At 35.7% G+C, this 23410-nt stretch overlaps 2 protein-coding genes across 3 annotated transcripts; both read right to left on the bottom strand.

Moving 5' to 3' along the window:
* Positions 1–236: 236 nt before the first annotated feature.
* On the bottom strand, positions 237–6659 carry LOC120014396 (katanin p60 ATPase-containing subunit A-like 2). Of its 2 annotated transcripts, none has more exons than XM_038866340.1 (11): positions 6464–6659; positions 5966–6115; positions 5833–5888; positions 5020–5085; positions 4777–4884; positions 4184–4250; positions 3178–3262; positions 2724–2884; positions 1680–1781; positions 890–1112; positions 237–599 (listed from the first exon to the last, which is right to left on the bottom strand). In XM_038866340.1, the coding sequence occupies exons 1-11, from the start codon at positions 6500–6502 to the stop codon at positions 466–468; spliced, it is 1191 nt and encodes a 396-aa protein (XP_038722268.1). In that variant the 5' UTR covers positions 6503–6659; the 3' UTR covers positions 237–465. The 2 variants fall into 2 exon arrangements, with proteins under 2 accessions (XP_038722268.1, XP_038722267.1); XM_038866339.1 differs by having other exon boundaries at positions 5966–6142; positions 6464–6658.
* Positions 6660–12541: 5882 nt separating this feature from the next.
* LOC120014625 (gibberellin 2-beta-dioxygenase-like) lies at positions 12542–14410 on the bottom strand. Its single transcript, XM_038866632.1, has 3 exons — positions 13884–14410; positions 13411–13759; positions 12542–13089 (listed from the first exon to the last, which is right to left on the bottom strand). The coding sequence occupies exons 1-3, from the start codon at positions 14285–14287 to the stop codon at positions 12829–12831; spliced, it is 1014 nt and encodes a 337-aa protein (XP_038722560.1). The 5' UTR covers positions 14288–14410; the 3' UTR covers positions 12542–12828.
* Between the last annotated feature and the right edge of the window lie 9000 nt (positions 14411–23410).

Raw genomic sequence — 23410 nt, 5'->3', positions numbered from 1 at the left:
ATTTAGCAATAAATTGGAGCTCTCCGCCTCTCCCTTTCCCCTGTCATGCATTGTTTCACTTTTATCTACGAGTATTTTGCATCTACAGCCACTGATGATGAGTGGAATGTCATACGGGGCTCACCGCCCACCTGAATGGGGTTTGAAGATTCGAATGTGAGATTGTGAGTTGTCTTGTAAGCCGAATACCGGCTGAAAACAAGTATCCTGTTGCACGCTTTTGCTGGAAGAGTTCATTACCGGTAATCTCATTACCATTCCATTTTAATTGAAAAGTGTACGAAACTGGTAATGTAATGTGAATCCAATTCCCATTGCAATTACCAATTCAACCAATCAGGCCTTAAATACAGTGATCTAAATCTAGTCTAGATAATCGAAAAACACCTACATAGAGAGAGTACGACCACTGGAAACGAAGAAGTGCATTATCAAATACAAATGGATACCTTAAGCTGTGTACCTTCACTCAAGTATTTGACTACCGTAATCATCATTGAACTTTTCATAACGATGGGCATGGAGATGAGCAGAGGGTCTAGTGTTCTTCAAAGCAGCTTCTATATCTTCATATCTAATGGGCCCAACCTTTGGCAACTCTGCAAGTCAATATGGAAATTAATTTTGCAGGTAAAAGAAATAAAGAACAAAAAGAAAATGTTCTCCAAATGTTAAAAGAAAACTTCTGTATGACGGACATCTCTTCATCTATCCATGATAGGGCGACAGTGGAACTTGTTCAGAAATGAAATGCAAATCGTTGGTTCAATCAACAGCTAGTTATTTTTTGAGTGGAAAAAATAACTAGCTGTAGATTGAACCAATCATTTGCACAGTAGAAACTAAAAATAAGAGAGGCTATGATACATAGTAGAAATTTGTTACATACCATCGTCGGGCACCACATCTTGTCTGGTTTCAAGGACTGCCATCAAGCGTCTAAGGGGCTGCATCGCAGTCTCTTTGCACAGAAGCCTAATATCTGAACCTGAATAACCTTCTGTCCTTTCCACCAATAAATCATATGGAAGCTCATCCTCATCTGGCTGTGAAGGCAAAAGTTCCCCAAACATGGCTCTTCTTGCTTCTGGTTCAGGAAGCGGTACAAGGATCTTAATTATTAATGAAAGGACAACTAATTGATTGATGAGAAGCATGGATGGCAATTGGTAAGTGTTCTCCAGCTTTGTAGGTTTATGCTATCAGAGAGAAATAGCACATCTAGCTGAATAACGATGAGAAAAAAAGTTTTCCCCAGCTTAGTTACACTTTACCGAATTGGGTATGACCCCGTTCAGATTCTTCTGACTTTTGACTACATTAAACTAAACTTAACTTGATAGTAAGCAGCAAACCAACTAATAAGCATGAAATATATATCAATGACCTGCATTTCATCCATGATCCAAACGCTACTATTGCATTAGCAAGTCGAGGAACTGATCATATGCACATAATAAATCATACGCCCTAATTGTGAGCAAAAGTCATTGCAACATTTCAAGGATGATTAGGAAAATCCTAGTACCCAACACAACGACCACAGTTAGGGCTTCACATTTGGTAATAATAACTAGAGCTAAGAGCCAAAATCATTTAGACTTTCATTTGGGTAACTTGGAATTTGAGGAATAATATTCAGTTCATAAAATGAGCGTAAAGGAAATTGAAAAGGATACTCGTTTCTCAAGACGCCTGAGCATGGCTGCATCCAGTTCCCAAGGGAGATTAGTTGCCGCCAGTACGAAAACAAGTTCTTCTGTCCGCATCAAACCATCCATCTGCAATCCAATCTGAGCAATCAATCTCGGGGATATTTTAGTTTAATCCACAAACTTCAAAATGCTGCAGTGACATGTCAGACCAAGAATAACTTGGAAAACATATATCACGGGGAAAAAAACTGATAAAATTGCTGCTCTAGGACAAGATCACATGCATGAGGAAATTTAAAAAGTAATTTTTCCTTGCAACGGACATGAGCTTTTTTTTTTTTTGAGGATGTAAAATTTTATTGAAGCACCAAGATGGTGCGCAACAAACATTAATGAAAAAAGAGGTCTTTGACTGCCTCTTTTACATCAGTCACGATCAATTTTGCCACTAAACCAGACCAAGAATAAAACAACCCAGGATCTTTCTAAAGTAGGAAAGTCAGATTCTTCTCCTTGGAAAATTCTTTTATTCCTTTCCAACCAGAATATCCAGCAAGCGACTAGCGGCACTATAAAGACTTGGATATTCAATATTCAAAGGTCTCTCACCACACCACACATCTTCCCAGAATTTTAATCTCCTGCCATCACCAATTTTGAAGCAGATAAATTTAAATTATTCGGTCCATTCCTCTCCCTCCAAATAACTGAACCATGCACTCCTTACAACAGAGACAAGTATTAGACACGAAGAAAAAGTAAATTCCAGCCAGGTAAACAAATACTTGGCAGGTTAGAGATATGAAGTGATATTTCCCAAAACTGCATAATCATCTAAAAAAGGGCTGCACAAAATTTGAAAGAAGAAAATTCAAATGCACTATGGTGACAATGCCTCTCAAGTTAAATGTCAAGGATGGAGAAAAAAAGCATCTGCAATTGTGTGGACATAGCTATAAGTATATCGTGTAAGTAACATGTATATGCTGATCTATTAAGTATGAAGTTAGCACATTAAATCTAAAAAAGATGTATTTAAACCAATACACTAGAAGAAACAAGCATCACCTGTATGAGTAGCTCAGTTTTCAAACGCCTACTGGCTTCATGCTCACTGCGAGCTTCACCACGCTGACTTATGATCGCATCAATTTCATCAAGAAATATTGTTGATGGTGCATGGTGTCTAGCAAGCTCAAACAACACCTTCACCAACTTCTCTGAATCACCTGCAAATGTCTAGAAGGTTCAAAACTATGTAGGAACAGAGCATTTTGCTTAAAAACTAATAACTAATCATCATTTACTTTGGTTTTCAACACTCTTAATGAGCAACACTAAAAGACAACAAACATTGACTCTTGCGTGCTGTAGTAAACTATGTTCCAAAGGAAAGACAAAATGTTAGATGATCCATCTCCAAGCAAACCGAAGATTGTATTGTGTTTCTAGGCATATATTCTGTAACCAGAAAAAACATCAAACAATGTGAACCCTAATAAGTTGCTTGACTTCAACATACCACGCCACTTGCTGACGACTGATGATGCTGAAATATTGAAAAATGTGGTATTGCACTCAGTCGCGACTGCCTTTGCAAGCATTGTCTGCAACAACAATAAAAAGAAAACTGAGATTGAGAACCAACAGGTTAACACAGTTCTCCAGCATAAGAAAGAAGGGAGGTTCTGTAGTGTATGACAGCAACAACGACTCAGTAGTGCTATGACGTCCTGATTAGTAATTTTCACACCCCAAAATCATTGAACACCATTGCGCTTAATTAATGCATAAAGGGAGGTAGACAAAACAGAGATCATACAGACAAAGGCTGATATAACGCAGGGGCTTCTAAGCAACTGTTAAGGCTTATGTAGATGCTACAGTACTCATTTTCCTATTTGAATTTTTTTCATTTTTTTTCTTAGTTCTATTGCTTTATTTCAGCCAATGGGTTATACTCATTAGTTATTTTTTAAAGAAACCATGTGACTAGAATGTGACTTTTGAAAAGCTTGAATGGCTAGGATTTCTTAAGTTTTTTTATAGACTCAATGGTAGAAATTAAAACAGTTGCTGTAAATCTACTATAATAGTCTTTTAACATTCTTTATAAGCAACCGTTTCATTAATTCTCAAATAGTATGACTTTTTGATACTTCTTCTCGTGCACTGGCAACAGCATTCAAGTAATACTCAATATAGAATTTTGGCAGTTTAAAACCCTAGAGACTTCGTAGAGTCTACTTAGCCCTTGTTTTGCTGCTGTTAATCAAATGCAACCAGCCTCAGAAACCACCTCACGCCAAAAAATGAACACATACAGGTTTCTGATTGTATATATATATGTCTGCATATAACTTCATGAATATCCAGCGAGAAGTATATAAAAGTATAAAACAGTGTCTAGCAACTCAATAGCATTCACGTAGGATAATAGAAAGAAAGGTGTCTACAACACGACTAGCTTTTGACCTTTTGCCTAAAAAGAAACTGAAAAAAGAGAAGACCCAGCAAACTTTACAAACCTTTCCTGTACCGGGAGGCCCGAAAAGGAGAATACCTTTCCATGGTGATAGAAGACCTGTAAAGTATCTACAAGCAAAAAAAACAAAGGAAGGGGGAGAAGATCAGCTTTGTTTTGGAGTGAAAGAGAACAACCCAATAAAGAAATAAGTATTTCATACTTCTAGGTTATAAAGATTCTTCATATGCTCATATTAAAATAGAGTAAATACCAGTCATTAGAAAGGTTGTAACCAAAAATATTGAGGAATTATGACATATATATGATCACTCAGTATTATGACTGCAAAAAAGTTTTCGGCAAAGATACCAGGAGTATGAATAGAAAATGTTATAACATCCCATTTTCTCTCATCCACAAATTCAACGATCAAAAATGGGATATCATAAACTGTGAAAGGAAAAAGTGTTAATAAAAAGGAAAAGACATAGAGCACATGTCGAACAACTAATTTAATAGATCTATGTCCTACTAATTAACAAATCCATATATCTCCAACTTCACGACATAAGCTAGAATGATTAATAGCAAATAAGAAGGAAAATAAAACAAGACCTATGTTCTCCACTGATGTGTTTCACTAACAAAACCTACTTAGGATATTTTATCGGCATGACGACAGCTTCTTTAAGTAAGCGTTTGGCATTCTCCAAACCCTTGATGCTTTCCCACTTAACATCCGGACTGCCACGAATGATATCCCTGCACAAGATATATTGTAAGACAAAAAATGAAGTGGGAGGGGCATCAAGTAGAAACCAAGTAATTTTGGTCACGGAAAGCGACTATTGTGCAAACTATTCCATCATGCGCCAAGTCCTTGAGGTTAGCATATACCTACTTAAACTCTCCGCTAAATTACGCATCTCCACAGATTCAAAAGGAGGAAGCAAAGACTTCTGCCTGTAAAAGGGTGAACGAGAAAATCAGCAAATTCCAGAGCACATATTCACCTTTGAAAGGCAATTTCATGAATTTAGAGAGGAAGGATTTAATGTCTTTGGAAGTAACAGAGTTTATTCAGAGAAAATCACAAGATCATCAAAGTAGTTCGACCAATAAAGAAATTTCCATTGTTTATGTTTCCTGGAAAAGTATTACTGGTTGAAAACTACGAAAAGAAAATATTTGAAGAACAAGAATATGATTTTCGAACTGTTACAGGTTATAGCGATCAACTGTAAGTAAACAATGCCAAAAAATACTGAAAAACAAACAATAACAATTTAGCGATTCTGCACAGGTAAAGTACAATGCTCAAAAAGGCTTAAGAGATTATGGATCTTCTATTAGAATTTCACTTTTAAATCAGGAAACTAAACATAATCCACTCATAAGAAGAATAATTCAAAGGAATGGTGTAACTAGTGTTCATCACTTCCACACCAACTTTCAATTCCAATGGATTGAGCTAACGATTAGATAGTCGTCTCTATGCCCTTCAATAAAGTAATATTCACATTTTCTGCATGTAATTGAGATTACAATTTCTCCTTAAATGATTATACACAAAGAAACAAACATAACCATTCAACTGATATATCATATGGGCCATGCAAACATGCATAAAAAGCTTCTCACTCTAAGACTACCACAGGAAAGTTATTACACAAGATCCTACTACTAAAGCAATGAACAACTGAACCATACGGTTTCTCCTCAGATCCATTAGATAAAACTCCATTTGAGTGAGTGGAGCTCCGGTCCTGCATACAAGCAATAATTATTTATCAGCCAATAAAGCATCGATTCACCCTAGCATCACACCATATTAGAGATTAACCTGGTTTCTGTACTGCTCGTATATGGCCATGGCTGGTCTGTCCGTCACATATCCATTCCCATTTGCAGTCATGCCAGAAGAACTCCCATTCGACACTGCTGTATGAGGGACTTCACCATTTTCCGACTGTGGAGCCTTCTTTCTCCCAAACTTGGCATCATAAAACATTTTAAAATCCTAAAAACACACATCTTAGCTCAAAATAAAGCACAACGAAAACGAAATGCTGCTTGCACAATTTCCGATCCACACTCATAAACGAAATCACGATTCACGTGCAGGAATCACAAATATTAATCAGATATTAACCATGCCGCCTTCCTATCATAATTCGAATTCTCCAATCCTTCGCACAGACCGAAAAAATGATAACTAAATAATTATAAAACTCGACCGTATCTCCGTTCTCAAATGCAGCGAAGCTTAGAATCCGCCCGAAATTCAATTATTCTGTAGAATAATCTCGGAAACAACAGAGAGAAGAAGATGAATCAGTACCTGAAAGGACCAGCGAGTCGATAATGGTTCATCCGTCATTTCTGGAAACCTACTGAGAAAAAAATAAAGAAAGAGAGGGAAGCAAAAGAGAGACTTGGCACAATTACACTCTCTTGCTCTCTCTGGCCGGTCCTATCTGGCTTTCGCGACCTGGATCGTTACTCGGTAGGGCAACTCTGTCTACTGTACAGTGCATAAATTTGTGGAAGCAAGCAAGCATGTGCTCGCCAGATAAAAAAAAAACACAGGTGCTCAATTTTTCAAAAAAAAAAATACTGCTGAGCTGTCACCGAGAAACAGTTAAGGAAAAAATAATTCAGGTAAGAGCATTGATAAGAGCAACTCCAATGACACTTAAAAAACAATTTTTGAAGCATTAATATATAAATTTGAAGTGTTATTTTATGACCATGGGAGAAAAATAACTTTTATGCAGTTCTTGAGATTTTGTACATATTTGATATCTCAAGTGTATATTGAATTTCATATTTGGATCCACATAATCAATAAACACAAAAAATGCTACAAATTCTCCCTATTTTTTCTCTTTCCACTCCACTTTTTATATGTTAATATTATTGTCGGTACTGTGGTTGTGCCTGAGCTGTAATGTGGGACCCGCTATAACTCTGACTCACTGGGCTACGCAGCCCAAATTTGAGCCCACATCTACCTTACAGAATTGAATGGACAACACCCATGAAAGCCCACTAGACCTCAATGTTGCAGCGGCCCATTGCGCCATTAAGTCGGCCCAGACACTACAATCAACTTCATAGTCTGAGTCTCAGTAATATAGCACCATCAATATTATTCCAAGTTGCAATCAAGTGCCACTGACTGACTCCACTCGGCACTCTGTGTAGCTAATCTGTCTGGCGGGTCACAGGGGCATTCTCTGAATGATTGGTCAAGACATGGACAGTAATGTGTCAAATTTATTCTTCTTTTTGCCATTATGCATAAAAACACATGCACAACGCGGGTGGTATATAAGCCGGACGCTTGTACATCCATAACACAGCAAATTGGATCCAAATTTGATTCTCTTGCTCCGATCGATACCTAACAAACATAGTGGTCCTAAAGAATAATATATACGGACCACACCCATCAACAAACCCTGCCCCAGTCCATCTGGATCAAACCCCTCCTTGTCAACTTCATTATTAATTACTACTTTTTATTCTTTTATTCCACATCTTTCTTTCTTTTTTGTGTTAAGAGAGAAATCATAAGTGTGACTTTGAAAAAGCTTTAATTAGCTATGGTTAGATCATGAATACATTATATATGTGTATCTATGTGCGCATGGAATCAATTTTTAGGGTTCAATGAATCGGGGGAGAATTAAATGCATGCAATGTCCAAGTGAGAGTGACACCCAATAACCATGTAAAGTCTACTTTGGTTCTCAATCAATACGACTAATGGAACTTGATAAAGCATAAGTAGTCCATGTCATTAAAATTCAATTATGCCAAGTCATTTTCACCTTTAATTCCATTTGTGTATGTATACTAAGAATGTCAATTTCCTTGTGGTCATGACTTGTTGGGTTTTGACCCAATTTATATATTATGTCGTTCGGTGAGAAATTTATGTGCGAGTGGGCTTGACGTCATGAGTTTAAGCACATAAAGAATTAATGTCTAGAAAGCAAACTTGTATAGTGTTGTTATTGTTATCGGGTATATTGTTTGAATTAATAATGTTAATAGAAAACTTTACTAGTAGATTCTATAGGGAAATTGTATGGGCCAAAATATGTCGACAAGAAACTCTACAGGTCCGACACATTGGCTCACGAGATTCATTGTCGAGTACAACTGACACTTTGGTCATCGAGAGCCATGTTTGAGCCCATCCGACACGTTGGTCTATGAGAGCTATGATCGAGCTCATCTGACATGTTGTCCCACGAGAGCCATTGTCTACTCCATCCGACACATTGGCCCACAAGAGCCATGGTCGAGCCCCTCCAACACGTTGACCCACGAGGGTCATGGTTCAGCCCCTTCGACACGATGGCCCACAAGAGCCATGGTCCAACCCATCTGACACGTTAGCCCACGAGAGTCATGGTCGAGCCCATCACTTCTCTCTCTTTCTCTAAAGTCTTTCACTTCTCTCACTACATATTCCCCTTATCATCAATTGACTTGACCGTCAGAGCTTCTCCGACCGACACCACAGCAGTGTCAAGCTTCACGATCGACCTAGTATGTTATTTTGCAGGATTGTCATATGTCTCGCTTGACATTTCTTTGATTGCGGATCGTCAAGTCTACAGAAAGCCGTAAATCTAGCAAAGATTTTCTTTTTGTGAAAAACATTGACCGTCCGTTGAGAACACACACATATATGTACAAATGGCGCAATCTCTTGCGTAACCACCAACCAATAGAAAACTAACCAAACCAGTGGGACGGATACCATACCATACATAGGTCTCTGTCTCATTTCCTGCTTTGAAAACGATGGGCATCGAAACTTCCTCCTTTGATATGACGTTTTTTTAGAATGTCATTTATCTTGTGCTTTCTTTATTCCTTGTTCCTGAATGAAAACGACTCTTTTTTCTTCAGGGATTCAGATTTCTAGAATATTATAACATACATAGAATATACCAAATTAAGGGACAATGCTAAAATAGTTTAAGACCCATCATATTAATAAGTGAAAATTATTTTAAGACCTAAAATATTAACCATGAAATGGAGAAAATTGAGTGGATCTTTTCTCTATAATTTGAGGTAAATCTTTTTGTGGGCAAACATGGATTGTTTTGTTGGATTGGTACCATGCAAGTAATAATGATCATTAAAATTGAAGATAATGCATGTTCATTAAAAAAAAAATTAGTGGTAATTTCTCAAACCACTCGACGTATTCGAACCTATTCAACGTTTGAAAACGTAGCAACGAGTGGTAAGCTACTCCTTTTAAATTTAAAGTTAGGTCGAGAACATTTGAATATCCTCTCACGTTAATGATAATTATAGCGAATATTGTTGTGTTAAAATTGACATACACAAAGCACACAAGTATAGACTAAACTAATAACAAGATCAAGATCAAAGCAAATCAGACATATAGAATCAAATCAAAAGAGTAAAAGAGACGAGATTTACATGGTTTGGCGATAGCTTACTTCCACGGACAACAGAGATGACGATTCACTATGTTGGAGAAGATTATAAGGAGTGAAATGCACACTTTAGAAGAGGATCAATGTTTCAATGTTTCTCTCTCAATGAACGATCTCTCACTCTTTATTTTTCTCTATCGCAGTTATAAACTGTTACAAAAAAGTTATTAAAGCTTCTTTTTATAGGAGACCTAGAATTTACATCAATTACATTTTTCTCAACTTATTTTTTAGCAAATTTTCACAAATCTCCATCTTGGTGAAAAAAATGAGCCAACATATACATCGCTCCAAACAATCTCCACCTCAGTGAGAATACGAGAAACAAAACATATGAGACGTCAACAAAAAATAATCAATTCCAACTAACAAACCAAATTAGTTGCCTCCACTATGGCACCACAGTACCAAGCACCCGAAGGTGCTCAAATTTGCATCGAAGGGATCAAGTCCAAATAGTATTGGAACTTGACCCCAGTCACCACCTTAGTCAACATACCTGCAAGGTTATCAGCAGCATCAATCTTCACAACACAAATGTTTCCTTCATCCAAATTCCTCATGGATAAAGTAAAAGTGAACATCAATATGATTCGAACGAATGTTGCCTCCTCAATTTACTAACTGCAATTGAATTTGTTTGTTGCCGTGGAGGGATGTCAGAATCATCATCTTCATCTGACATATCAATAATATAATCTGGCTTGTATTCAATTGGAGAAGAATCTTACTCCTCCGATTTAGAAATATTACATTTTCCAACAATAACATGTTGTTTCTATGACATCATATCAAACTCATCAAACGTCACATCTCTACGCAGAATAATTTTCTTTGATTCTAGAGACTAAAGACATAATTCCTTAACATAATTCCGCAAGCCCAAGAATATTACTTTCTTCGCTCTAGGATCCAAACCGGTTTCCCTTACATGAAAAAAAAAGAAGGCATCACAACTAAAAATACGTAAGAAATCATAATCAATAACAAGTTTACCGGTCCATACATTCATAGGTGTCCTATTTATATGATGTATAAATTAACATGCATTGTTGCAACTAAATATACACATATTTGATTTAGATGTTGGGTTCTATTTGGTCCCTTCAATTTGAGGAAGGAGAACGAAAATGACATCCCAACATTGAGTCAACATGGTCCTCAATGAGTTATTGATATATATGTTTCCATCAAAACTAGGGGGTCCTTATTTATTACAATATTATTCATTGACGTAATGGTTACCAAATGAAATTGCTGGCGTTCCGTATATAACTAATTAAGCTTCAACATTTTTTAATAGTTGGTGGAAGACAACCTTAGTGTACTTAGGACTAATCAAAGTAACATCAATTGAAATTTGAGATAGGAAGAGTCTTAATGTGATCAAGGACAAGGGTTGAATGAAAACATATATATCTTGGTTGGTAGAGGTGAAAAAAAAAAAAGAGTAAAAGTAATAGTAAAGAAGGATTCGAGAGAACACCATATATATTTTGGTATATGAGTTTGGGTCAAACTTGGACACAAATTGGAGCTTCTCCATTCAAGATGTGCACGCATGTGTTGTTGCCACTAAAACAATTCTTGTTTGACTTGATATTTTCCAACTTTTGCTTGCTGTCCTGAAGTTTGACGACTTTTGTGCGTCATTACCGGCTCAATTCGGCTATGTTAATATATATATATATATCCCTGTTGTAATGTAAGAATAATCAAATTCTATCATAGTCTTCCACATGACGGATCCCAAATAGGACCTGTAGTCTTAATCAAGTGACAGAAAGACAGAAATTTTCTTTTCTTTTTTTTGCTGAAAAAGAAAGACAGATAAAATTGCTAGAAAAATAATGTTAATTGAACAAGTATTCACATGAAGATGCTCCCCATTTTCTAAATGGGTGATGTTTGTCAATTTAAAATAATGTTAATTGAACAAGTATTCAGTATTCACATGAAGATCCTCCCCATTTTCTAAATGGGTGATGTTTAGCAAGATTAAAAATTCACATCAATCTAATCAAGGACGGATACAGAAATTTATGTCTGTAGGGTGGGCAAAGCCAAATGGGGTCTGGGGATAGTGCCTCTGGAAATTTTTTTGAGGCCTAAAAACCATTGGCTTGTGGCTCAAAGTAGACAATATCTTCAATGTGTTTGGACGTACAATTATAACACAGTACAAATCAAAGTCTCGAACAGACCTCTATCTCTTCACTTATTGGATCTGACAAAACCCAACCCACAAGTACGGAGAAATTTCAAAACTAAAAATTTTACATCGATCTTACATAAAAACTAATGACAACGGACAACGAAGAACAAATTCAAATGAACGAGTGGACAATATCTTAAATGTGTGTGGCTTGATAATTTCAACAAAGTTTGTTTTCTTAAATGCAAGAAATTTTAAAAAGAAATCGAATCCAAAACTTCAAGAAAAAAAAAAGGATTCTCTTCTAACGCTTAGGTACTGAAGAACTGATCAATCTTTTTATATTGTCCTTAAAGCACTAGTTAAAAAGACCAAGAAAAGTTGACAAGAAAGGGCGGACGGTGGCTAAAGATACATGGGTTCGGTGACGAAATGGTGTGTCAGAAAAGGATCTGATTGGGAAAGTGAAAGAAGGCTGGCTACTTTTGATGGTCAATGCAGATCACTCTCACTGTGTGTTGAGAGGGACTTGTGCTGCTTTTAGGCCAGTTAAACACATTATATCTCACAGAATCTTCCAAGCACCAGCTCTTCCTTATTTGTTGCTTGGGGGTTGGCGAAGGGTAGGGTAGGGACCTTCCCTAGAGACTAAAAAAAGCTATCCATCACTTCCCAACTCTCCCATTCTTCAGTGTTGAAACAACCTTTTCCATTCATGGTCCTGATTTGATGGTGATATTTTTCTAATTATACAATCAATGACCAGTCACAATTATTTGAAAATCCTACCATAAAATATTAACTTGTGTGGATAAGATTTTCATATGTACACATATGGTGACATCTTGATGATAAACTTTGCATTAATGTGGAGGGGGCATGGAGGTTACATTTAAACAAAGATGACCAAAAGAAAAAAAAAAGGAAGAGCAAACCTATTGGTTTTCCATATATGGCATGTTGAAAGTCAACACTTTTCAAACCCTATGTTTTCAGCTTTGACTCTAAGACCCTATTCCCTATTATATATATATATATATAACCTGTTGGGGGGACACGTCAATGGATTGTGGAGGTGGTTTTCTCAAAGAGTCCGAGCCTGTAATCAGCCAACCTTGACTTGTAAGCAGAGTTTTTGTATTCAGACCATGTGAATTCCTTGTATAAACTCTCTCCTTCTCTTTGTTCCATTAGTGAAGGTAAAGGTGCTATCTTTTCATTTAGAGGTGGAGCTCCAAAGTAAATCATTGAAATCCTTGAACTCTTTGTGTCAGTCAGTACTCTGTGCTTTACACTCCGTAGCCTTCCATTAGTCATCACCTGCATAAATTTCACTAAATATCAAAAAAAAACTCTGCCGAGAACCAGTAAATCCTAAAAAAATGGTCTTCTTTGGATGGTTTCTTTTTTCTTTTTTACTTTAAAATATTAATTATAAAAAAAAGTTGCATGGAATTTTGGTACCAAACGTTACAAAACTTAGGAAAGGCATCCTCTTTCATCGTCGGATAGAGAGTCGGTTAAAACGCAAAAAGAAGAGAACCAAAAAACAGACGAACTTGAGAAACAGAGCAAGAAGAACCTCTAATGGTAAAATGGGATAATTTATGTATAGTTGGGAGGGTGTTGTATAGAGAGTACCTGGAGGGAGTCACCAATATTGATGAAAAAGGACGAGTGATCAGATGGGACTGAAACCCAGGACCCGTCTCTGAGACAGATTTGCAGGCCTGATGTCGTGTTGGATCTTAATACAGATATTATTTGCGGGTCCGTGTGCTCCCCGAATCCAATCAAATTACGACCACTCAATGCTTGCAGTTCTGGACATGGTGGATAATGGTTTAGCCGGAAACACGAGTCACTCTTCTCGTCCTTCAATAGCCTACTCAACGCATTCCTTGGCTTAATCCCCAACCCATCTGCGATCAATTCCAATACCTCACACGCCACGCTTTTCACAGCTAATATGTAGTCTTCGACTGCAGAACTGTCACAAATTCAATTCAGAAGAAAAAAAAAATCAGTCAATTCTGTTTCACCTAAAACAGAGTAACGGAAAAGAACACATTTGGGGGGGCAAAAACAGGGGAGATTGGATTATTCTCTTTTACCGGAAAACTTCTGGGTTTTCGCGGAAGATCGCGAGGGTTTTGTGGGAATTGATATGGGGATTGGTGTTGAGGAGGAGATACTCAATCCAACCAACATCGCCGTTAGGACCAATTCTCTTGCTGCCATAACCGAAAGGATCAGGAGGGCCAGCCTTGTCTTTCTCAAACTGGGAGAGGCTAAAGAAATTCAAAGCTCGGTCTTCTAATCTGGTCATGAAATTTAAAGGGACGCCATGATTGACAAGCTTGAAGAAGCCGAACTCTTCACAGGCCTTGACTATTAGAGTCTTGGCTTCAGGGTCTTTGAGGTCTATTTCTGGAATTCCATTGAAAACACTTGTGGGTTTGCATGTTTTGATTATGGATAACGGGTCTAGTACTGCAGGTTGCGATAGAACAACCATGGTAATTGGTTTTGATGAACAGAGAAATTGAGAGAAAAAACCAAGAACAAGAACAAGAAGAAGGTAGATTTGGATGTGAAGATTGTTGTGAAGACGAGACGATGAGTGATGGTATTTAAATGTGCATATGGTAGTGGGGGCTACTGCGAGAGAGAGAGAGAGAGAGAGAGAGGCGTTACGATTTACAAACTATAATGAGGTGGCATATGTCTCTCTCTGTCTGCCTGGCATTTATGCTATCAAGGGAAGGGGACTTTAATTTTCAGTTTTCTTTACTAAAAAATATTTTATTTTTTTAAAAATTAAAAATGGAAAAATAATTCACCAAATATCTTTTTTTAAAATATTTTCCATTTTAGATTCTCAACTACCTATATTAGAAATTAAAGGATCCCAGTATCGGATTTTTTCTCCATTAATGGTAAAAATAAATTTATAAAATTTAACTGTCATGCATGAATGTTGCCTGGCATTTATGAATGGTAAAAATAAATTTATGATATTTAACTGTCATGCATGAATGTGTATATATAATGTTCTTATTAATTCATATTTCCATTCTAATAAGAATGGTGGATTCCTTCCAATTGAGAAATTCTCCTCTTTTTTTTTTCCTTCTTTGGATTTAGAATTTCGAGAACCCTCATTTATTTTTTAAATAAATATATAAAAATACCCTTTTTAAAAAACATAATTTCAAAAATATCTTTTTTATAACCGAACATGATCAAAGAAATCAATGATGCTAAAAAAGTAACAGAACAATGTGATTCAAACATTGACAAAATATCTTTCATGGCATTCCCTTTTCATTTTCATTTCCAAATCTGCGAATCAAACCATACCTAATTGCGTATCCTATTAATGAATAGATGGAAGAGATAAAGTGTCATTGAATGTCAAATACATTTTCTGTATATTTACAGTGCATCCGATTTGATTTTGATCTTTGACTGTAGAACACTTTGTCCCACGCCTACTTTGGGTAGCCACTAGCCCCATAATTTTCAAAAGGAGTGTTATTGAATATGTTGTGTATAACATATATTTTATAGAGAAATGGCTACGTTCAATGACTTTTCTTTTAATTAAGGGCCCATATCTTCTTCTTTTTTTATTTACTACTGTGTTGGAGAATGCCAGGGTTCCACGTCGCATGAACTGTTGATCAAACAATGTAGGCCCTATAATCACAATTAGGGAGACTTTTTTTTAATAGAAAATAATTATAATTAGACATATTATAAATGTGTTTCAACTCATGACACCTTTTTGGTCACGAAAGTCATATTCTTTATGCGGTTTTTTCGAAATACGAAAACATTATACATCTATAAAATAAATATTCATAAATTTATATAAATATGTGATATGTTTATGTAGCTTCTTTAATAAAGGTTTTTTTTTAATCTATGTGACATACCTACCTGACTTGTCACTTAGATTATGTAAGTTTATGGATGAGAAAATTATGGATATATATCATTTTAGTTGAAAATAATCTTAGGAAACATATGCAATGTTTAACCGAAAATGATATCATATAAATTTATTCTTTGAACATTTGATTCGAATCCAAACATTTTTATCTTAGAGAGATTCACCATTAAAATATTAATTTAATGGTTTATTGTTAATCTTTCTCTCAACACTTAACTTACAAGGGTAAAAACAATAGTAAAGTGGAGAATTTAATGTTGTACGATAATTAGGTTGTGTTAAAGATAAGCATTATCTTCTTTTCTTCTTCTTCTTCTTATTTTTTCTCATTAAAGATAAGTATTAGCTTTATCTTCCTATGAAAGCATGATGTTTTGGTTATCCAATTTTTTGGGGCAAATCTAATGAGATCTTGGGAAAATATCCGTTCACATTGAGTTATCTCTTCTAGTTTGAACTTTTAAGAATACCCATTTATGATGTGCACGTGCTTTTCAGCAATTTACAATAAAGTGATGATGAACGTTATTTGTACCTTACATTTTATTAAGTAAACCTCATTAACGTGATAAAAAACACTCTTTTAATACCCTTTAACCATACCACTTTCAATCCCAAATTTTTCTATCTTCTTCCTTCCCACCACTTTTGGTCCCAAATCATTCCATCGTCTTCTTCCCCACCACTTTCAACCCTAAATCTTTTCATCTTCTTTTGACAGTGACTTACTCCAAACCTTCGACGGAGACCCACCGACATCCTTGCTGTCATCAATGTGAACTTCAAAGACAAGGTGCAAGAAATCATTGTGGAACTTGGGAGGAGAGCAAGAGAGGCTTTACACCAAGATGATGAGGGAGAGAGAGGAATTAAGATTTTAGGAGTGTAGATTGTGTTTTTTAGAAAAAACACAAAATTGGGTGAATTCATAATTTTTATATTTTTAACTGTGATTTATTTAGAGTGGGGTGTCCTTAGTAAATGATGAGGTACCAATAATATTCATCTAAAGTGATTGATTGGAAATGAAAAAAAAAACCAATATTTTTTTAAAAATTTCCTCTTGTGCCGACTATCAAATAGTATTCCTATTAATTTTAATATTTACTCTTTGTCATATCTTGCGTTCACATTGTATATATGTGCATTTGTATCTATTATGTCTTTTTTATGGTCGAAAAGGTTCTAAATTGATAATTTTACTATAGTAAAAGACTACTCTTTTTCCTATCACTCCCTTCAATTCCCTTTTTCTTTGGCTCCTCCCACTTTGTTGTCTCCCTCTTTGTTGTTCACTTTGTAACCATCCATAATATTGTCTCTATCGATATGATTAAGTTCATACAGCTCAAACAAATTATTTAAAAGATGGTTTATCCATCCTCTTTGCTAATATCACACAATGCTACTAATTGATTAACTATTCCAAAAAGGATCTAAATTGATTATTGCATGATAATTAATGCACTAATTATTATTTTTTTCATTAATTAAGAGTTAAAAGAATGGCTTGATGGGGATTATTACAAGCTGGAAAAAAAAAATGGAGACTGACCTATCTAAGGAAAAAAGCATCGAAATGATGGTCGATTAATTGTCATGTCAACAAAGACAAAATGGTCAACAAACAAAATGATGTGTACAAAGGACGAAGATACTTTAATTGTGCGATTATTACATAGTACTACCACCTTTCAAGTTCTTGGAATTGGCATCCGATTTTAACTTTAATTTGTTTGATCCTTCTAGAATTATTCTTCTTTCTTGATATGATTATTTCAATGAGGCCCTTATTTACAATGGATGAATAAAACAAATTGTTGTGAATTTAACCAAACAAAACTCGAATTTATGGAAATAAAAGAGAGAAAGAATATACAAGATTTGACGAGATTTGACACAACTTACTTACGTCATCGGGTGAAAAACAACGAAGAATTTCACTAAACCCAAATCCCTCTCTCTCGTTCTAGACAACACTCTTCTAATGTTTACAATCCAAAACAACTCTCTCAAGTAAGTTCGAACAAAAAATCCTATAAATAAAACCTATTTATAAGGATTATCAAGTGCAGATATGCGACAGGTCGAGGAGCTGTCAGGACGGATACTAATATGTCTCTCAAAAGTGGACCTTTTGCCTGGACAGCTCGAGGAGTTGTCTGGACAGCTTCACCTGACACCAGCTCGGTAAGAGCCAATACTCCACAGATTAACTCAATAAAAATCCTACCTAATTATATACTTATCATCGAAATTAATTAGTATGGTGATTGCAACATGTTTCACACTTAACTTTGTAAATGAACGCATGACGAGGGGATTAATGGTGATCAATAAACAATTTTTTTTGTTATTGTACACGGTTATGATTTATAAAACGAAGAAGCTTCAAGGACTATTATTTAAAGAAATAAGTGTTATATATATATATATATGTTTCGTATGCATAGGGAGAACTAGCTAGTAGCTAGTGGTTTAGATAAGATTAACGACACAACTGTTCAAGATAAGATTGATGAGACAAAATGATATTAATATTAATGCAGTACTAAAAGATAATTAAGGGGATTGCAAAAGCATAAATGTTGCTAGATATGTTTGTTTTACGCATGAGCAAAACAACAGTAAAAGAACAAATGTTAGAAAGACAGACGACCAATTTATAACCCACATCCTATTCTCAATGTGTAATGTGGAATGATCATTGATTATAACTTGCGGGTCTCAACAAATTTTCATGTTGAAAATATGCTCACAATTGATGGAGACATATAGTAATTATTTCAGTATGGAGAAATAAGGGAAATATTCTGGATTAATTAATTTCAGAGATGTTATAGTTATGTAAATGTACTGGGTTAAATCTAGGGACAATGCTAGAGACCCCCAAAAAATCACCCCCAAAATTCCCCCAAATCTATGTGACATTAAAATAACCATTGATTAAAAACACACATGTATGACCCACTTTACATCCAACACTCCACATTAAATGGGGTCTTTTGGGGGTCATTTTTGGGGGTCTCAAGCATTATTCTAAATCTATGGACGACAATGGATCAGGTACCCTTTCAATAAGAGAATATCAAAATCGTTTTCATTTAAGATAATTTATACCGAAACTTTTCTAAAATTGTTTTAAAACCATTTAAATTTTCAAAATCAGAATCGTTTACCACCGGATACCCTTTTACAATTTAACTTTTAATATTTTTATTTTTTTTCATAAATGGTCAGATAATCGTTCCAAGCCTGCAATTACGAACCCTAACCCTCCCTCCAAAACTCAAATTAACTCGAAACTTGAATCATGCATTAAAAATATAATAAAATTACAAAATCAGTAATTAAGTATGATTTATCATTCTATTAATACTAAGTATGATTTATCTTGCAATCGTTAGTACAATTCAAATGATATAGTATAACTTATAATGTTACTAGCATGATTCAATTTTTTTTGATATAATATAATTTATTGTGTTATTATAGTATAAATGTATAACTTATCATTCTATTATATTATTTTATTTAATATGATTTATCATGTTATATTTTAACATTCTAGTAGTATATTATATATATAGATGATTTATAATGTTATTATTAAAATTCATTTTTTTAAAATAAATGGTTCAGGTACCTTAAATCATGCATAAAAAACCCAACCCTATCCGAAACTGTAATGTTTTTGAAAAGCAAAACCAACACTGATTCTATAAGTTTGAAAATGGTTTTCGGATTTTCAATATATCAGATAGTATGCGGGTAATGTCCGGATCTTTTCCTTGTCCTCCCTAATTAGATTCTTCAAGAGGGTGGTTTGTACTAGATCTTGCTGCATATTGAAGCATAATCATTCAGAGGTGACCGAGTTAGCTGATGCAGAATCTTTGTAATTGGGAGACACAAGTTAATACGCTAGATATTTCTAAGTACGTACTTTCATGGCATGTTCCGCATTAGAAGGCACTAATTGGGTGCCTCCTTTAGTGTTATTGTGCATGTGAGATGCTGAAGGAAAGGATATATATATATATATATATATATATATATATATTTATGTATGTATGTATGTATATGTATATGTAACAGCGTAGCGAGAGTGAGGGATCAGTAGTTAGTACTAAAAGTACCTCATCTTCTGCCCCCCTCCAGAAGATAAGGATATCCCAGACTCTTTGACACGTTTGATCAGAGAGTGAAAATAATTGCATGGTAAGTGGTCATCACTACAAACTCTCTCTCTCTCTCACTGACTCTGAAGTAGACCTCTCGGGGTGGTTTCTGCAAACACACAGTGGCTTTGTTATCTGTTGCAGAAGTGGTGGTGGTGCAACTTACAACTGACATTTTTGAGTTGTGATGTGAGTAGCTACTAGGAAATGCCAGACTAAGATATGCGGTTCTGGAAAAAAAAAAAAGAAAAAAAAAAGGTTGTTCCCATAAATACTTCCTAAGAAAAAAGAAAAAAGAAAAAACCTAACCGCGTGCAAGAAATCCGAGATGGCACACTTGAGAGAAGCGGGATGGGTAAAGTTTAAGGCATGGTTCATAGTTCATACGGATTTCAGCTTGATCTTTACTGTTCAAGGTTAGAGTTGATCTAGTTATTCTGTAAGAATGTTAAGTCAGAGAATTCTCGATCATCAAAAAAGTTTACGACATGGTTTATGGTTAAAATTTAGAGTTTAATATTATTATTTTTTTCGAAATCAATTTTATTCAAACATTATAATCAACGAAATACTCGATAACAAAAGAAAAAAAAAACATGACATAACATGATTTTGAGGAGATTTAGGTGTAATTGTACCTTCAATAATTGTAGTCCCTAACCCAAGAAAAGCAAGATACCAGTATGACACGTGGAAGAATAGGGTGCATGAAATTTTAGAAGGTGACGTGGAGACGTCTCTTTCATTACTTTTTCAAGTTGTCGGAGAAACATAAATGTCAGGGATTACGATATGCAATCCAGGTTAGATTTGTAGTACGTAATTAGTAGTAGGATAGATAACTTTATAGTTTATAGTATATACCATCCTCCCAATTTTCAGCTTTCAATATGACGACGGCTAGTCGGCAAAGTTACGGTTTGGTCATTCACACGGCCCCACCACCGCCTATACTTCCCTTAGGTCAGATTGCGGCCCCTCCCCCACCACCATCATAAGCATTTGATTTGATGACAACACACAACCCATTCACAGCCACAAAAGTTTGGGTCGGGCCTAAATAAGAATGACCATTACTTTACTAGAGGGTAACGCGTGCCTTGTCACGAGCGAACTACTTTTAGCCACCAAACCAAACTTCACAATAGATCAAAAAAGACATGAGGGTCGTGGGCGACGAAAAAACACATCTAAATGGGACAAAACTACAATTTAAACCAACGATTTTTTTTGGTTATACTCGTGTGAACGTCGTATAAATTCAATCGAAACAAATCGAAGAGCTTTTGTCTGCTTTGGACCTGAGATCACATATCGGTCTAAAGCCAATTCGTTTGTTGACAAACAAGCATATGTAAGTGGTCAAAAATTGGGTTGTCCCACTTTTATAGTCAACACGCGGAATCTAGTCAGCACATCTGGTCAAAAACAAATCCAAGAAATCGAATACTGGGCCACCAACTGTCATAACTCGACATGCGGCGACCACGCGATATAAGCCCCATGATCCTCCCCCACGATCTTCCTTCTTTGACTCGCCTAACCTATGGTGTTAGGTACCATAAGAAATTGTCGAGACTCTGACCTCGACCAACCAAATATGATCCTTGTACCTCGCACGCCAAAACAGATAGAACCTGAAACCACTACCTAACATGATGCCACCTGTGTTGGTACGATCTTCCCTTCAACCAATCATGTTAGGCCATGTCTCCTGACAAGCGCTTGACGTCCAAAACCACTTTCCCACTACTTTCCCCTTGACCCAAATCTTCAATTGAGTTCTTTGCATTTCATCTCGTCTCATACCTTGCATCTTACTTAATTGCTCATATTTGCCTGAGTTTCTTCTTATTACTAACTTGATCGTCATAGTTTTTTTGGCAAGCACACTGGTAACCAAGTCTTTTCTACCCTCAACCCTTCTTTGTTTCTGAAGATTAAGTGATTAACTGTAGGTGACTCGCGACAAATTAAGTTGACTATCCAACAATTGTAGACTCGGGCATCTTCTTGTAACATCAATGCCCATATGATTTGGTTCATTTTTACTGCTATTATTATTATTATTATCCATTTCTCTCACTACATCCTAGAATTAGACTCTATATGAATAATTTGGAAGGGGTAAAATATTATATGGTGTTATCCATATATGGATCAGCTGCTTCTTAGGATATTACGTGCTAAAGAAGTGTGATAAGACTAGTGGTAAAGAAGGAATGACATAGCCAAAGCATGCGGAAATAAAGTTGTATATAGCTAGATAGATATAGATCTAGATTTAGAAAAATCAATCTCACAAGATCCTGAATATCTTATTGACAATGTCTTCCAATGCATAATATTCTCCTAATCTCCTCTATAATTTCCAAGGCTTCATCATGGTGCTAGCTAATGCCTAGAAAATCTGTTGATTTCAACCCAAAATCGACTACAATCAAAGTAACAACCTAGAAAAAAAGAAAGAAAGTAACGACCCACATTTTTGTAGATAATAATTGAATGAATAATCTTTTATCTACAATCATAATCATTGACAATATCTTTTTGACTCGTTAAAATCATAAAAGCGACTACCACTAGAACAATCATTATTCATTATATATTCATTGACAAGCATATGACATCGTACTTGACACCCTCATGCTCATGCATGTTTTGAACAACCCAAAACAATACCTCACACAAAATATCATAATTGTAAAAAATCATGCTCATAATGTGATAATTATTACTTATTATATTTTATATTTCCTAAGGTATAATAGATAACTAAAAATTGAAAATTCCAAAGGTGCTATTCTTGGACTCCCGCTTAGCTTTGCCCATCTTAACATATAAATCTTTTGTTCGTCCCCGCGATTCCCCCCATAAAAAGTCCTCGTTTCGCTCTATAAGAAAATCACAACACTCTCTCAAACCATAGAGAAAATACTTAATTCTTCTAGAACACCACCTCACTAGCTTGGTGTTATAGAATTTATAATATATATTGTCAGTATATTATTGTTGAAAATTTGAGTTCTACTCATATCAAAGATATTGTTAGCTTTAGGTTTATCGGTTCTCATGGATACATCAGACTCTCGCGACTTTCTCTTTTTTCAAATTATTTGCCAATGGCATTGATCGTGAACGTGTTGCACTAGTTCCGCCACGACAGGAAGAAAAATCGGAACACGTGTACTTGTATTAGGGTGACGAATTGCAAAGTTTCTGACACAAATATAAGACTTCCCTTCCAAACATTTTAGCCATGTGAAGAGAGGATCACTGATTTTGTCCTCGAGAAGCCCTGAAACTTAGGGTTCCAACTGCCACCCTATTTCAAGCACACAAATGTTTGGATTTTTCTCTCTTCACTGGTGAATTTTCTCCTCGATCGAGAAGCCCTGAAACTCAGGGTTTCAACTAGCAAAGATACGATTAATATAGCCCAAAATAAAACCCACAAGGAGGGGTGTGAGCCTGTGAGGGGGTCGGGTGAGCTCAGCACGTG

Source organism: Tripterygium wilfordii, chromosome 14 (genome assembly GCF_013401445.1).
Source record: "Tripterygium wilfordii isolate XIE 37 chromosome 14, ASM1340144v1, whole genome shotgun sequence".
Taxonomy (NCBI): domain Eukaryota; kingdom Viridiplantae; phylum Streptophyta; class Magnoliopsida; order Celastrales; family Celastraceae; genus Tripterygium; species Tripterygium wilfordii.
Note: the sequence above shows the minus strand (reverse complement) of the source record. Positions and strands in the feature narration are given on the sequence as shown.

What these genes read in the sequence shown, in the direction of transcription:
- LOC120014625 (XM_038866632.1), bottom strand. Translation starts at nt 14,287, where the DNA reads ATGGTTGTTCTATCGCAACCTGCAGTACTAGACCCGTTATCCATAATC. An exon ending in GAAAACCCAGAAGTTTTCCG is followed by an intron (nt 13,760 to 13,883) that starts GTAAAAGAGAAT and finishes AATTTGTGACAG; the next exon opens with TTCTGCAGTCGAAGACTACA. An exon ending in ATATTGGTGACTCCCTCCAG is followed by an intron (nt 13,090 to 13,410) that starts GTACTCTCTATA and finishes AAATTTATGCAG; the next exon opens with GTGATGACTAATGGAAGGCT.
- LOC120014396 (XM_038866339.1), bottom strand. Translation starts at nt 6,502, where the DNA reads ATGACGGATGAACCATTATCGACTCGCTGGTCCTTTCAG. An exon ending in GGCCTCCCGGTACAGGAAAG is followed by an intron (nt 3,263 to 4,183) that starts GTTTGTAAAGTT and finishes TTGTTGTTGCAG; the next exon opens with ACAATGCTTGCAAAGGCAGT. An exon ending in AAACTGAGCTACTCATACAG is followed by an intron (nt 1,782 to 2,723) that starts GTGATGCTTGTT and finishes ATTGGATTGCAG; the next exon opens with ATGGATGGTTTGATGCGGAC.